Source organism: Onychostruthus taczanowskii, unplaced genomic scaffold (assembly GCF_017590055.1).
Source record: "Onychostruthus taczanowskii isolate IOZ18803 unplaced genomic scaffold, ASM1759005v1 scaffold49, whole genome shotgun sequence".
Lineage (NCBI taxonomy): Eukaryota > Metazoa > Chordata > Aves > Passeriformes > Passeridae > Onychostruthus > Onychostruthus taczanowskii.
The window spans coordinates 2,927,322-2,945,009 of NW_024502458.1; the positions used below are offsets into that span (position 1 = coordinate 2,927,322).

Genomic DNA, 17,688 nt, shown 5'->3' on the forward strand with positions numbered 1-17,688 from the left:
TAGTACTATTTATACCACAGTTACTAATATACTAAAATACTAAACACTTACAGAATAGAGTTTGCAGTTTGGCCAAAACAAAAAATGAAATTCCAGCTGTGGAGGATATACTCCACAGGGCCTGTAATTTGTTGGGATGTTTTAACTGTATAGAAATATTTCTCCTATACATTCCAGACCTGACTAAGCTCTTAGGGGAATTAACAGCAAAACTCCCACTGACTTCAAAACACTTTTTTTTCTCCTAAGATACTAAACAGGAATTAAGTCTAAACAAAAGAGCTACAATTATCTCCTCTAACACTTTTGTCAAATACAGACAATATTTTGTTTAAGGTTTCCACAGAACAATCCAGATATAATCAGCTTTCACTGTAAAGATATTTACACCTCTGCTACTGAAGTGGCACAGTAAGTTTTTGGTTATGAAAGGAAGAAACACCCAGAGAAGCACACATGCTGCTTTTTGACCAGCAGTAAGAAACGAAACTTACTGGATTCCCAGTTTCATCGTCAAACACTAAAAGAGATTTTCCAACATTAATGAAAACATTTTTTCTGCAAATGATTCCAGTACTAAAGCAGTCAACATTCTCAATAATGACAGAAAGACTGGTTGAAGAAATACCCTGAAGAAAAAAAAAAAGTCAATTTTTAAATATACTAATATAAATATATGTATTGTTACATAGTTCAATTAGCAGAAACCTCAGACTGTGTTTGTGTTATGTATGATTCAAAGCCTCAACAATGCCAAAAATGAAAAAACAGAATGTAGGACTCAATAAAATGCACAGACAGGAAGTAAGTACAATGGTAGATTTTAACAAGCAGTTTTAAACCCAGTTTTAGGGAGGTTTTATATTGTATTTGCAGAGACCCTTGTGGCAGGAAGGAATGATGAATCTGAATCCATGTTCTCAGAGGGCTAATTTATTACTTTACGATAATATATTATATTAAAGAACACTATACTATACTAAACCAAAGAATACGTTAAACTATATTATACTAAAGAATACAGAAAGGATACTTACAGAATGCTAAAAAGATACTAATGAAAACTCGTGACTCTTTCCAGAGTCCTGACACAGCTTGGCACTGATTGGCCAAAGTGTGAAAAGAACTCACACCAGAATCCAATCAAACAGTCTCTAAACACATTCCACCCTTGAGCAGAACACAGGAGAAGCAAATGAGATAAGAATTGTTTTCCTTTTTCTCTGAGGCTTCTCAGCTTCCCAGGAGAAAAATCCTGGAAAAGGGTTTTTTTCAGAAAACGTGAATGCCACAGTTTTACACCAAAGTCTCACCTTAACCAGGTAAACCTTACAAGTTCCAACAAAGTCAAAGGTGAGTCCATCGAAGGTCCGGTAGTGCCGGTCCCCGTACGCCGTGCACATCGACGGGCAAGGCTGGAAGGTGCACTGGAACGATCCATGCTGGCAAATGCTGAAAAATGCACGACCAATTATGGGAATATCAGCTGCAAACCCAGACAAATTATTACAGCTATGGCACTGAGAAGCAAAGAAACAAAAGCTGAGCAAGTGTGAGGAGCGTGGACAGAAGCATTTTGAAATGTTGGCTAGAAGCAGGACTCATCAATTAATTCTCTCGGGGGAAAAAAAAAAAAAGTGCATATTGAACTCATACAGTCTAAGTTGCTTCTTCCATGAGAATTTAAAGGCTCCAGAATATATAGGCACCACAACAAGTCTCAAAAACCCCAAAAAATACAACCAACAAAAAACAAAACAAAAAACCCCACGCAACGTGATACAATTTATTCTCTAGTGCACACCAATGACATGCCACAAGGAGAAAGTCTTCTTTTTCAGCTTCTCACCAAGTATTTTTTTCTGTACAAGCTGAATCTTACAGTCAAAAAGTAGCATGTCCTGTTACTATAATCTCCATGCATTCTGTCCTTGAATAAGAATTTCACAGAATTACCAAGGAAATGTTACAGTAGCATTATTTTGGTGCTTAGGTTCCTTAAAAGAACCACATTGTTGGATTTACTCTTTTTCCAGATGCCATCACCCCCAAACACCAGCCTAAGAGTTCAGGAGCTTCTAGAACAGTTCATGTTATGTCTATGGCCACCTTAAACACCAAAGGGTTTTCACCACAACATCTACAGAACGACAGCTCAGACCCTGCTGAATTGCCTTTGCAGCATAGGAGAAGAAGTGGATTCCTTTTGCATAATAGGAGGCTTTGAAGCATTGGATATTACGCCTCTTTCTGAATCACCCTCTTACAATCTGAATAAAATTTTCAGAAATTATAGAAGTTTTACAAATAATGGATAGAATTTCATTTGCTGCATCCATAAGCAATCATTAAAATCTCATTTCTAGGTTCCCAAATGATCCAGACACTTAAATTTTCCTTGATAAACACAGCAAAGCTGGTGCCTTGGCATAGCTTTAGTATAGGTATCTTTATAAATGTAGGTTAAACTAAATACAGCATGTGATATAACTTTGGTACATGCCTAAGTTTACTTTTAAAAAAAACCCAATTTTTAATTTCCTTGTTAAATGAATGCTGAATATTTTACAGCTAAAGTCTTAATGTGACTTACAGAAATACTGGATAAATCTCTAACATTTGACATCTCTTATACTGAAGCAGCAGGAAGTATGAAGCTTTCTCTCAGTATAAATGTTTGTCAGTATAACTTCTGCTTCATATTTCTATTACAGTGCCAGTACACCACTTTTTTCAGAAGGGCAGCAAATATCTAGAAAATCTAGGCAGCTCCAGCTACTGGTAGCATCAGGTTTCCTCCAGTTCCCTTAGCAATTAAGTTGAACCTACATGGAACCACTGTCCAGGTTTTCCAAGACTCTGCTTATCCCACCACTGATTTGGTCCACTGCTTGCATTTTGCATCTCTGCATGTATCAACACACTAAGCAGATGGCTAAAATAAGTTAAAAATACATGTGAGAAGTGTTTGCTGCACCAAAACACAAGGAAATAGCAGCAGGACTTGCTAACTGCAGTCACCCCAGAGCAGCAAAGGAAGGAGCCTCATCAAGATGATGGAGAGAGAGGCAAAAAGAAGAAATTTGTTTGGACTGGAAGACTAAGTGCTGCTTCTCATGTTCTCCTGAGACATGAGGTTTTAGTTTCACTCATGGCCTATTCAAATCTCCATATGCTGATGCCTTAAGGGCCTGTGCAGAAACATGGCTTAGCATGTAAAGCCTAGAGAGATCCTTTTCTTTTTTTTCAGGAACACATTTATGGTCAGAAGGAAGGGATTAAGAGGTACACAATGTCTTTGAAGTTCTCCATACCATGCATGTTTCTTACTAAGTGTACTAACATTTAGTTATCAGAATCTAGAGAGCCCTAGTTGAAAAGCTGAGCTATCAGAACCTTCTAAACTTCAAGTAGTTTTTTATGCAGCATATTTCCAATAAGTATTTGTTAAATAATACAGGAGGCCCAATTCAGCAGCCCACAGAGAGTGACCAGGAGTTGCTCAATGGTCTCAGCATGATGACAGCAGACCAGCACATCTACTTGCACAAGCCCACCTTACCTGGCACAGCATCCCATCAAAATGTTGCTCTGGTAGCCTCAGCATTAGAATATTTTGTGTTTAATGTTGCCACTACATGCTAAATATTTCAGGTCCTTGCACTGAAAATGAAACTTGGGAAACCTAGAGCCACAGGTCACTCAGACCCCAGAGCTTGGGTTGAAAGTTCCTGTCAGTTCACAGGGAGTTTTGCCAACTTAAGAAGTTTTTTTTGTCACATCACTGTTCAATAGATAAATCATATCATCATTTATGCTGCTAACACTACACCAAGTATGACTAAGATGATATTTAATATTAGTACAAACAATTCAATGCACCCCATGATAGGATGACTTCTATAAGTGCCTCAGTGTGTGTGTTTGCACAGAAGCACTCTCATGCTTTGCACCTTTCCCTTATCACATCAGATACACCCCTGCATACCCACTCAGCAGACTCAGATTTCCTACACTTTGCATCATACAGAGCAGGCTCTCCTCTATTCGTGAACAACTGCCAAAAAGCCATTATCACTTAATCTGTCTCTGCTTCTGGACATGGAAGACTACAAAAGCCATGACAACATTATGGGTTTGTGCATGAAATAATGAGCCTGGCCTCAGGGGGAAAAAAATATATAAAATAGAAGGCTAAATATCCAGTGTCTTTCTGCCTCCATTGCTGCTGCCTTTGGTGAAGTCTCATACAGATTATATGGGATAAAGTGTCTCTGATGCAAGCAATCCCACACCAGGTCCAAATGGAGAGCCCTTTGGAAACAAGGGGGTGAACAACCCGGGTCGCTTTACCTGCCTGCCCAGTGGAGATGCCTTGTAAGTCGCTTCACCAGTCGACCAAAGGGCTACAAATCTCTTCTAGAGCAGCTACTGAGGACCTGACGAGAGGCAGAGGAAGGCAGTCAGCACAAGGCTGGAGGGGGCACGACATCCAGACAAGGCAGAGCCTGGTGCTGATGGGATGAGCCTTCCCTGGGCTGGGCTACTCTGAGCTGTGCTGGCCAGGAGCAGCAGCTCACCAGGGGACACCGGTTAAACACTCCTGGGAAGCTACAAGGAGGGCACAAAAAGGGAACTGCTCTGCTGGGAGCCTGGAGGCTACACCTCTGCCACAGCATCATGGTGCTCGGCAGTACAGCTGGTTTTCCTGAGGCTCTGGTAAAACAAACAGCCCTGCTTGGTGCCAGCCTGCAACATTCAGCCTTGGCCAGAGAGCAAAACAGGCAGAGATTGCCATGAAACGAGCTTGTTTCAGGATCAGGTAGGTGGGGGGCATTTTCACACTCCTGTGCAGCTTATTAAAGTGGCAGTAAAACACATCCTACTGAGAGTGCTCGAGGAAACCTGGCAGGGTACGTGCTGCATTTACAACACTGGATAGCAAAAGGGAAAAAGGGAAGAGGTGTCTGCATGTGTTTAAAGGAGCCTATCAACCCTTTCCTATTGGAATTCTCCCTTTGAACGCTGATTGATTCATCACTTATCCACACACACAAAATCAGTGACCAATCTGTCAGTTTCTTTGCTCAGTACATGATGTTGCTCAGTACTCCCCTTAATTTAACACAGTAGTGGATGCAGATTTAAGGACACAGGTCTAAGTTCTGGTCTCTAGACTGCTCAGATTCAGTGCTTAATGTGAAAATGAATAAGTAAAAAGCTTTCCAAAATGTCACTCAGGTGTAATATTTAAGGGACTTTACCTGTACTTTAGGAATACTAGCCATGACCTCAAAAATAATAATATATGAAAAAATCTAAATCAAGATTTTTTAAAACTAAAAAGATCCCAAATCACCATTATTTTGTTATGTAAAGTGCTTTGAAACAACAAAACCTGAAGCAATTTTAACAGCTCTCTGAAGAAATGTGAATACAAAGTCAAAGTAGATGATTTAGATAATCTGCTGTGAAATTTATGATTAAAACACATGAAGGAAAAATAATCAACCTACAAATACACAACTAAAATGAACTCATCACTTAAGTAGATCTCCACTTACCATGTATGACAGGAAGAAATTACTTTGTCACCTGGAAAATATTCCTTTCCTTTCCATGAGCATGGACATTCATCTGCATCCAAACACATATCCCCATGTTTCACAAGACTAGCAAATAAAAAGAACAAAAAACACTTATCTAGCAGCAGTATAGCTGGTATCCAGGCACAAAAATATTTTCCTAAACATTCAAGTTACTACCAGTTTTGTTAACTGAACATTTAAAGTCTTCTGAAACTGAAAAGGCACCATTTTGTTAAGAATTGTGTATGAGCAATTTGGTATCTTCCTTTCACAGGTGCCTGAACATTTTATCTTTATTAAGTGCCAGCACTTCGGGTACTAACCTTTTAATCACTAACCCTCTAAGACTGACTCATTAATATATAAATTTTAAGGTCAGGGAAACTAAGAATTTCTAGAAATTCTCTAAATTTCACCAAATTTCTTTTAACTCAGCCAATTAAATTGCATTTGACTCAAGCCAAGAGATAACCCATGAGATGTGGGAGCCATCACAGCCCTTTGTTCTAGCGGTATGTAAACTTACCCTCCAAAATTAGAGGTATATTCAGTCTAAGGATTTTTAAATGAGGATTTCTTCTTGTCCTGTTCTTTCCTTTCACTAATTGAGTTTTATTTTACTGTAGTTTTTCCATAGCTGTAGTTTCACCTCTAGCTCCATGAATAATTTAATCAATATCAAAAGAGCTATCCTGACTACATGAAATTATTGTATTAATTAATTAATTTTTATTTCTGCACCTTTATGCAATCAATTACAAATATAATCAATTTTAGTGGCAGAAGTATCCTCACAGTCTTCAGGGGATATTTGCATTATACCATACATAACCGTATGCATGGCTGTTTAGAGTTCAAGACTAACGCTGTGAATTTGTGTTTATACAGAACTTCTAGACAAGCAGATAAAAATGGAAAACTATTAAAGAAAAAAGTGAAAAAGATTGCTGCCATAGAGAAAGAACAGAGGAATTCTTGCCCAGAAAGACTAAATAGAGCAACCAGTCCTAATTTTAAAGTAAAATGTTCGTGTCTTTTTGATAATATTCAGAAAAACTGAAATTAGGTAAAGAGACAGAGATAAAGAGAACTCTCAAGCAGATTCTACAAATAAAGGTCATGAAATACACCAGAAGCCTTGATTTATTTTATTAATTAAGCTGTCATTTCACTGAGCCCAGGAAAGTTGCATTTCTTCCAAAAACCAATCCTTTCTATTACAAAAATCATAATGCTATTGGATAAGCAAAGCAATACCAATATGGGACCTAAGGGTCCCATAACAGAGAGAACAGCTGTGATGACAAATCCATCTCTTAAATGAAAGCTGTGAAACTTGAACTCTTGACAAGCTGCAGCAGTGTCCTTCACTCCCACTGCTGCAGCTCCCAGTTGTTTTGATCCCACCCCATTCCCTACAACACAAGAATCCAAAGCAGCTAATACACCAGTTCCATAGTGAAAAGAATCCTTACAGGCACCATACAGCCTAGGATTATCCTTGTTTCTAATGTTTGAAATGTATTTCTATTGAGAAATAAAACAGTCTCTTGAAATGGTACTTTTATGCAGAAAATTTATTTTTTTCTTTAGGGTAAGTTTGCTTAGAATCCCAGTACCTCTCTGTAGTAATACAAATTTTGTACAGGTTTTTCTGTACAAAAATCTGTTCCTAACAGATTCATTGCTCCTGGTGTTTAGCACTGTCATTTGGGCAAGATATGGCACTAGAGATAAGATGCGATAGGTGTGAGGCACATCCATGACAAACAGAGTAACAATAATGTTTTGTTTCCCTGCTATCCAAAAAGAAATATTTCATCCCTGAATTTATCACAGGGCATTTTATTAGCTCATATTAATGAGCTGGTAATTTGTATTTTACAAATTACATTGTAGAAATTTGTAATTTGTATTTGACTTAAACTCTTCTTCAGTGTGTTATGTATTAGACAGAAATTTACATCTCTGTAAAGGTTATGAATGGGAACATGCAGAACACCATAAACCCTCCTCCCCCATTAAACTGAAAAACTGCAATTTTCCTCCAGGGTAGGTGAAGTGTTCTTTGTAGTCCATACTTATTTCAAGCATTGTGTCACTTGGAGACAATCAACTGTGAGACTGAAATTCCCACTGGTTTAAAGCTGCTCCGAACTGAACAGGGCACATTCAGACACAAAGAGATCACACTGACAAGGTAACACTAAATGCAGTTTTTTCCTCATGTTATTACACTGGATTAAAAAAAAAAAAAAAAAAAAAAAAAAAAAAAAAAAAGTGATAACAGCTTTCTCTCTTGCAAAGCCAAGTAAATGGTCAGATTTCAATGATCTAAGAATTCACCACAAATACCCCACAGAGAGGCCTTGCACAGCTCCGCTTTGAAGTATCAGACATTTTTCTTGATGCTTATACTCGCTGTCCAGCCTACAATGAACTGCAAAGACACAAGGATGACTATCCCACTTCACCCTGCTGAACATTCATGTTCTTTATTATCTCATTATCTAGAGCTGTCTGCATTCACACACACAGAAATATGTAAATAATCTTGATAAAGGCACCATTAGAACTAACATCACATGAGACTCATCAAACACTACGTCTGCAAAGATCCCAAATCTGGACCAAAACAATTAAAAAAAAAAAAATCCCTCTCCCAGGGTCCAGCAGAGCCGTTTTCAACAGCCTGTGTCTTGCACAAGCTCCTTCCCCTCTCTCCTGCAACTGCCCATCCTCAACTGATCCATGCAGCCACAAGTACTTTTGCTGCAACATTAAATTTGCTCTCTGAAGGTCTCACAAATTGTCCTACAGAGGTCTGTAATAGAGTTTAAGGGAAGCAAAAAATATACAAAAGAAGCAGCAGGGAGCATTTGACTTGTCTAACCAGAAAACAAGGTAAATTTTGAGAGAAAATCCAACATTAGTAACATTACTACAGCACCTCATGCCTTTATTAGGGTCCACTCACCATCTAGACAAGGAGAGTTAATATATTCTGGCTGTTTTCTTTTTCATTTGGGGAGCTTCTTAAAGTCTCCTCTTCCTCTTTCCCCTGGTTTGTTATACCAAAAAATTAAGTAATTTTGTAGAATGCTTAGAAGGTTTTGATTATTCTCACTGTACCCTTCCATCTTTCTGTGTTAACACATGATTTTGATGCTTTAACTGAGATAGTAATTTTCTTTGGCAGCTTCACCCTGGACTGGAAACCTTCCTGCAGTCAGCTCTACCACCAGCACCAGAATTTCAGTAAGTAACTCTGAAGTCTTCCTTTGAACTAAGTGACAGAGTTGAATATTTCTCTTAAAAACAAGTCAGAAAGCAGAAGGTCTTATGAACAGGTGCCCCAGAGCCTAGAAGATACTGATGAAGTTTTACTCTCAATTAATACAAGTACAGAAAAAAAATATTTAGACATTTATTTGCAGCTGGCGTAAACTAGAAAGTAGGAGACCAACAGGGTTTATAAGTATTGCAAGAGGAAATAAGGAACTCAAGAATACATCAAGGAAATTTGCAAGTCTGCGAAGCAGAAAAGGATAGAAAAGAACTGGATTGTCTTGCAAGGGCACTGCAATATATGTTTTCTTTGGGAATGAGCTCCTGCACATTTAACAAGCTGTGTTTATTGCCAGCAGAAGTAGAAACCAGCAGAAAATCTGATGTGGATAAATACTGGTTCCTGGAATACTGATGCAGTCTTTGTAAGAGACTTGTATTTTCCTGAGGAAATAGTCAAGCACATAGCCATGATGGTACCCCCAATGGGATTAATCCTTATTTGCCTGGAAAACATTAAATCTCAACAGACCTCCCCAAAGCCCTGGCTAAACAAAAAGATTTATAATACTTAGCCTGATAGCAGCAGCAGGGCCATCCAGAAGAGTGAGGTTTGGACAGAAAACAGGTTTTATTTTCACACTGATAATAGTAAATTCTGAGTCTAAACTGAGGAGCAGTAGGTCTTCCGAAAAATTATGCTAAACACACACCAAAAGAACAGGATTTTTATTTAATCTAAGGAGACTTATTTTAAGACACAACATGGTCAATGTAATTACATTAATAAAGAGTAGTTTTCTAAAAATATTTGAAACTCATCTGTATTCTTCCCATCTTAATTCTTCATGAATAGAGTTGTTTGTCCATAGGCACACTTACAAGATGATAACATTAATTGTTTTCTTTATGAAAATTAGAAAGTGATGAGTTTACTTTTTTTTTAATAAAACCTCCCAAGAATGTGTTTCAGCTTGTTACGTGTCACTTGATACATTCCACAGAAAATACAGTGATAATTGCGAAAGTTTTAGAAGGAAAATCTGATATTATATTCCTTAGTTACAAACCTTCATTACAATTACAGTATATTACAGCTTTGAGATTACTAACTCTTCATCTATTTTATTGGAGCAATAAGTGATTAAAAAAAGAGAAAGCCATAAAAATTCTAATTATGTTAAATTCCCTCAAATTCAGTAAAGTTTTTAGCACAAAATATGCTCTTCTGTGTCATAAATAATTAGTTGTCTCCAGAGTGTAGGGGTGGGAGGATGATGGGTTTTGTTTTTCCTAAACATACACAAGAAAAGATTTGTCAGGCATTTTGCTTAAAAAGGTGGCCCACATAGTTTTAAACAATTAAACATATAGTGCAAGGAAAAAAGACAACTTGAACACAGTTGCCTTGTGTTCTTGAGATTTAAATACTCACAGGCCACAGAAATAAATACACAAACTTGAATTATGGAGCACACTGTGTTCTTACTTATTCTAATGTGGTGTTGCTTTCTTTAAGATCAGTCTGTTGACACTCAATAAAACATCAAGCTGGGTATTGGATGTTGCTGAACAGTGAGAAATTAAGTGACCTGGATGTACAGATAACCCCTGCTAGCAGCCAGCTGAGAATTAACTTTTTGCAGCTCTAACATTGAGGAAAACAAAAGTCACTGAAACAAGGAGAAAATTACAGCCAGTTCTAGAAGCATGATGAGGAAGAGAAGTTTGGCTATGATTCAGAGTTAAAAGAAAAAAAAAAGTCATGAAAATTTTGAAAATGAAGTTTCGAAATACTGCAAAGTTAGCAGAGACTGCTTGATAATTGTATAGTGGTTGGTTTAACATAGCTTTATAGAGGGAACAAAAACATGAGAGGGAAAAAATGATGAAGATCTAATAGAAGCAAAAACAGAAGCAAAAAAACATTACCAATTGCATTTGGGACAATATGTATTTCAAGCTATTGACATAACTCTCAGAATTTGTATTTATTATACATCTTTAGAGGCTGGTGGGCCTTGGTTTTTCCAGCAAGATGGAAATATTATGAAATAGGCATAGAACTTGCTAAATCATATTTAGAGGCTGGTGGGCCTTGGTTTTTAGCAAGATGGAAATATTATGAAATAGGCATAGAACTTGCTAAATATTTCAGCTAATGGAAAAAGGAATGGATAACATGATGTAAAATAAATACTGATGTATGTCATTAAACAATCAGTCAGTCCAAATGAAAGCAACTGTATTCAAAAATGTGACAGGGCTCTTGCTAGAATCACCATCATCAAGGCTGGAAAACACCTCTAAACTAATTAACCCCAACCATAATACCCCCAAAATGTTATATATATATATATTGCAAATATAGCACAAATTTTATGCCATTCACTCTATAAAGTACAGATCAGTTAAATCCAACCTATGCTGCAGTCAAAAGGTAAAATCCTGTCAATGAGGCAAGTGGGAAAACAAAAGTCATTCCTTCAGGAAAGTGACTGCTTTTCTTGACAGCAACACTAAGAGCAGGCTGTAAGCAACAATGAACAGAAACTGTTTTGGAGATCATTACTGGTCTGACTGGAAACCATGGAAAACCAATGGAATAGGACAGGCACAAAGCAACAGATGTCCATTTGGAGCAAACATGTCACACAGCATCCAGAAATTTAGGAAGATACTACTGTTTATTCCCCTCCTTTTCCTTTGCTCCGTCTTTTCTCCCTGTTTCTTCTGTAGTCTGATTAAGGATCCTGTCTCCATGTCAAATCATGCACATTTGGTGTCGTTGAGGAGGAAAAAATAATTTGATTCATTGAAATCCAGAAGCAGAAAATGTAATTCAAATATTGTACTTGAAAAAATATGCACTGAAAGTGTATCACTTATCTTTTTGAAATGCAACATGGAAATATAGAACATTTCCCTTTAAATGGTGACACATGAAAACCAGTAAGAAAAAAATATAAATAAAGTCTTAAAAATTACTCAATATGTCAGGCAAAGTAGGGTGAATCAATATTAGGAAGTGAGTTCCAGGAGAATTAATGTGTGATTTCAACAGCTTCTAAAAAGGTTGCAAAGTACATAATCAATTTTTGTACCATAAAAACTGTAACCCATAGAATGATCTCCTGTAAATTCAGATATTTACTTAAGCATGGTTACTTGCATCTGATTTACTCACTGCAGAGGCAAAATAATGAAGCACAGATGCACTATAAGCACAAAAAAAAGAAGGAGTGCTAGAAGCAGAGAAGCATTTGAAAGAACATTTCAGTTTTCAGATACTACAAAAATAGACTGCAAAACAAAAGTATTTCCCCCTTGAAATCTTAACATCACTTCTATGAAAAGAGGTTATTTCCTTTCCTTCTATGAAAAGAGGTTCCTTTTGTTAAGTACCTTTCAGGATATCACTGAGGAATAATCACCCCACAAAGCAGATCAGAAAGGTCCTTCTGCCTCAAAAAACTGTAGCTTCCTACATTCCCACCAACAGGTTTCTTAGGCACAATAGTCACTTTACAGCACTCACTTTTAAAATTATTTTACCTAAATCAACCAATCAAACCCATTTAAGTAGCAATGAAATGAGTTTAATCAGCTTAGCTCACATGTAATGAATCAAGATGAACTGCTGCAAGACCTCAAGCAGGAACAAAAGCATGAACAAAGGAATGAAACATATTATTTCAGGTAAAGGACTAATGTTAAGATCAAAGAAATTCCATGGCTGTTTTACCCTTTTAAAGTGCACAATGTCACCTCAGTTTTCTATTTCACCACTAAGAACTGATAGCCTAGAAAAGGGATTTCCAAGTTGCATAAATTCACAGTGCATTTGAATCCTGCACTGCGTGAAAGGACACGAACACAGGATGAGGTAGTGTATAAAGGTGATGGTATTTTACCCATTTTTCTCTTCCAAAAAATGAATTTAAAATTTTTCATTATTGTGCTATACTGGCTCTGACTCCAAGTTGTTCAATCTGCAGCATGAATCATTGTAGTGTGAATTCAGCTACTGACTTAAAGCATTAGGGCTCTTCATATCCAACTTCTATCAAATGCATCTCTTACTAAAATTCCTAAACAATTATGAGTCATTACCTAAATAAAAAACCTGCATAGTTAATAGACAGCATAAGTCTCTTGCTTTTCCAAAAGCACACCAGAAAACCACAAACCTTTAGGATCGTCTTAGTTTTTCCTAAAGCAACCTCAAATAAAAACAAATATATAATCAAGATAGGACTACTAGAGCTGAATATTTAAAAGACACCAGTTTTGACAAGTTCGTAAATGACTTAAGTTTCTACTTCATCAGTACAGACTGACATTCCTAATTCAAATCTTAGGCTTGCAACACTATTTCCTAGTTCTGCCTTAAGCAGCACCCAGGGTAAAGTCCTGAAAACACAAAAAAACCTCTCTTTGCACGTCCTCAAAAAAAAAAAAAAAAAAAAAAAAAAAAAAAAACACCCTCAAAACACCCCCAAACAAACGCAACAAAACAAACACAAATAATTTTGTATTAGTATCTCTACAGGAATATACTGTAGAAAAGAATACAGTTTTCTAAAGTTACAATTAAGACAAGTTATCTTAATTTTGTGGTTTTGTCCCTAGGAAATTATAACATTTTGCCTCTTACAACCACAAAACCGTATTATCAGAGTTTTGGGATCAGCAACACTTGACACTGAGTCTTCCAATACTAAAAAAAAAAAAAAAAAATAAAAAAAAGCCAAACTAATTGCTTACATTCTTGACCTAAATTCCATCAGGAAGCAGTAGAGATCACAAGCTCAGAGGTTATGCACAGCAAAATAGCAGAGAATAAAAAGTTTATATGATCTGAGTTGCCAGCCACATAGTGCTGCTGAAGGTAGCCTTGAAAGATGCCAGCCCGGTCCAAGAGGGTGAATTTTTGCAATTCTGACAATATCTGCCTCCAGTTAATTTCCAAGTCTACCTTAGCACTTTTCAATATGCTATCACAGTATGAGTGCCACTAATTACAGGTTCAATTTCATAAAAACCATTTCACATTTCATGTTTCTGAGTATTAAAGTAAAATCCCAAAATCCTGAGAAGGAATATTTTATCATGAGGTAGAAATATCCACATATCACTCAGTATGACTGCACCGACTTCAGCTGAGATATTTCAACAACTCAAATTATTTCAGAATTATAACACCAAGAAACTTCAGGCTATGTGCTTAAGAAATTAGATAATATCAAGACTAGCATAATTTAAACAGATTATTATTTTTGTAATCCAAATTATCTCAACAATACAGTGCTTGATTCCATGTACATTACCAGCATAAATCCCCAAGACTTAAGAGATCCTTTTGAGGGAAAAAGTACTGAAAATTCTGCCTATTAATACATAAACTTATCTCCCTCAGCCAAATATTGAAATAAGAGGTTAGATTTATGAAAAAAATGTAGATAAGCACGATTCTACTGTAACAACACAAATTGAATCAACTTATTTCAATGCCATTCTATATTCTTGGTTTTTGATCATATTATTATGAAGTATTTAACTCCACTTGTCTCTTGGTTTAGCATTTATTATGATTTTAACAGCCAGTATTGCAGGGTAAGCCTTCACAAGTTTGATGCTCAGCAATTGAGATCTCAAATTGTCCAAATTTTATTAACTACTCAGTCATGTTTGTGTACCAGAAAACGCAAATCTGTCTGTACTCACCCTGGTGGGCAGACACAGCCTGACACACAAGGGAGGTGTGCTGAGAAAGTGAGGTTTAGCAGCTGGTTCTCACAAGTCCTCTCTCTGCTGAGCTCGGGATCCACGTGTGGGTTACTGCAGTTAATATAAATCTGTCCAGCTGGGCAGCTGTGTGCTGGGGGACAATGGACAAATGCTTTAGTCTTCACACCTGAAATTTTGCATTCTGTAAATGTGCGCAATAAGGATTTGTAACAGAGATTATAACATCCAGCAGTACTAGTAACACTCAGTTGCCTCTCCTCACTATCTGGGGCAAAGCTAACCTTTGTTTGCCTTACTGGAGGTTTGCTGTTTATCATACAGCTAAGCTCATCTGCATCAGCAAGCAGAAAAAGTTTTTATTTTAAAATACTGGGGGAAAAAAAGTTGCTCAGATCTAACAGTATTTTGAACAGTAAGTTGGAACAAAGCAGGAGCATTACTTTCAAACACAGATAATTATGCATCCCCTCCCAGAAGTTAATTCTGGGTTAACACTGCACTATCTTTTAATTCAGACAAGGGGTTCCACCAAGACTGGAGGAAATTTATTCGTTGGCCTTGAAGTATCTTTTCTCTCTCCCTTCACTCACCTATTATGTTGTTATCACAGCTCATTACTCCATCCCTGCAATGGCTGCAATAGAAATAGACAAAGATGTACTGAGAGGCAGGAAGAACTAAAATATATTAATATCTTCTATTTAGTAATTCAGAATAAGTCAATAGAAAATAATTTTATAAATGTCTGCACTGAACATTGTAACTGTGAATAAGCTTTGCCTTAACTCATTAAGAGCGTTAGTTAAACTCCAAACTTTTGCTTTATGCAAAAAAGTTTGCATAAAGATGCATGAGCTGAAAAAAATATTTAAAGGAATATGCCCCCATATTACTCCCCAAAACACATTTCTCCTGCATGAAACAGTTCCAAGCTGCATAAAACTCAACCTACCAGGATACTGGATGCAGGGAAACACTGAGAAAACTAACACTGTCTGCTCCTTTCTAGTTTGAGCCAAAATAGTCCAGTACTTTTCTAAAATGGTAGCAGCTCCTATTGCAGCTCATTGTCAGGGAAAACTGTAACAGTGCTGGCTGAGATCCAGATCCTGGTCATCACTAAAGAACCTGAGGCCATGAAATCCAGCACTACTTTCCCATTCTTTTAGCTAAAGCATCACCAGGACTCCCTATGGCTGGTCAGCAGATTCAGAATCAAATTCTGTATGTGCTACAGCCTCCCTGTGAGCACATTTGGAGCTGTGTATGGACCCCAAAGCGCTGCAGGAAAAGCACTCATGGACTGCACAGAATCACTCAGGCAAGAGGACAAGGAGTACCAAAAGGAACAGAGAGGGAGGCAACTCAAAGGTTGATATAACATCAATGAAAATATTTTAAAGAACTTGTTGAAAGCAACAGAGCAGAAAAGCCATTCCATAGAGAAGAAATTCCAGTTTGAAAGTGGGAAGTTCCCAATAGGAAGCAATTGAGAGGAATAAAGGATGGGGAGAACATAATAAAGATCTTAATTGTTTCTAATAGAAAGTGACAGATAAAAAAAGACTTCATCACACAGCATTTTTTTCCAGTTCATCCACACATGTATTCCTACATGATTCCTAATGCATTACTTAGCACAAGGCAATTCACAGGAGCTGACAGTCTATACCTCTGCATTTGAAAGCCTTTCCCCCCAATAGATCTGTATATAGCCTTATTAAAAAACACCTCAAGCAAAAATTGTGACTAGATGCGAGACACTGATCTCTAATACCAGCTAACATCCTTATAGTTCTAAATTAGTAGATTTTAATTTTATTAACAAACAAGCTGCCAGATCCCAAGCAATTCCACTGAAATCAACACAAAGAGGATTTTTGTCTACAGCAATTTTTTACAAAAAACTACATTTGTGGATCATCACATGATGTGCATTCAACCATATATCCATCACATGGGTCAGCAAAAGCAGCTGAACTAGACCTCCAAGAAGGAGGAATAAAAAGATTTACCAGGAGAAGCCCCTTCTCTTGGCTGCCAGGGCTGTTTGGCACATTTTAAACAAAAACACCTTGGCAGGGCAGGCAACCGTGCACCCAGCCTTTGCAGGGCCTCATATGCATAGTGGGCTGCCTGGCACACTGCAGGGAATCTGCCCTAAGGTAAAAAAATAAGCTAACTTGATGAGTAAGATATTGATTTATAATAGTCAGTATTTATGGACTGCTGACAAGAGAGAAAGTGCAAGTGTATGTGCTTACTGAGTGCCCCATTGCAAAAGGAGTCTGACAGCACCAATCTCTAGTGTGGCCTTGGTAACAAACTGAAGTGCTACACTGATCTATCACAGACAATTCCGTCTGCTCTGCTTTTAATTAAGTGCTGTAACAACTGATACAGGCAGTCCAAGCTCAGATATTATTTCTGAAAGCTTGTTATTTACAGACCTTGCTGTCCACATTACTCAACCTTCTCCAGACAGAAATCAACTGTTGAAAAGGATGCAGCTGGCAGGAGCCAGGATCACCTAACAAGCTTTCTTCTTTAATGTCAGGACTGCAATGATGCAAATGGAAGACCAAGAGGACAAGAACTAATGCCAAATGTGAGGAACAAGAACAGAGATGCTTATTTACCATTGGCTGCAGCTGACAGTTTTTTGTGTTGTTTCTTAGTTGATAAAAGCCACATTGCTCTTTTACGATTATTCTATACTAGTGGAAGATAGATTCTTAATAATTCTTCATAAGTGGATTTAGAATCTGGTAAAGGGAAGGAGAATAGCAATGAAGATCTATGGATAGTCAGGAAATGTCTGTGCTATTCTGGAGCTCTCCACATAAGTATGGATATAAGAAATCATTGTGGCTTTTCTTTCTGTTTTGCACTTCGATATATTGCATTACAAAGCACAGCAGCCTGGAAAGCTTAAGTTCTAAAGGACTTTTGTCAAACACAGAAAACTGATGCAGGTTTATTCTGTAGGTTTCATTTAAAAATAACTAAAACAACAAAAAGAAAACCCAACAAACTAGCCAAAATTATTTGATAGAGCTCT

The 17,688-nt window shown here is 37.2% G+C and overlaps 1 protein-coding gene across 1 annotated transcript in view; it reads right to left on the reverse strand.

Annotated features, from left to right (window-relative positions):
• The window catches only part of OTOG (otogelin), a 94,789-nt gene that overhangs the window by 46,385 nt on the left and 30,716 nt on the right, over window positions 1–17,688 (reverse strand). Inside the window, exons 22-26 of the mRNA XM_041415095.1 lie at window positions 15,218–15,261; window positions 14,604–14,757; window positions 5,565–5,672; window positions 1,314–1,452; window positions 495–629 (exon numbers count right to left, since the gene is read on the reverse strand). Coding sequence (XP_041271029.1) covers window positions 495–629; window positions 1,314–1,452; window positions 5,565–5,672; window positions 14,604–14,757; window positions 15,218–15,261 — 580 coding nt within the window. The remainder of the gene's footprint in view (window positions 1–494; window positions 630–1,313; window positions 1,453–5,564; window positions 5,673–14,603; window positions 14,758–15,217; window positions 15,262–17,688) is intronic.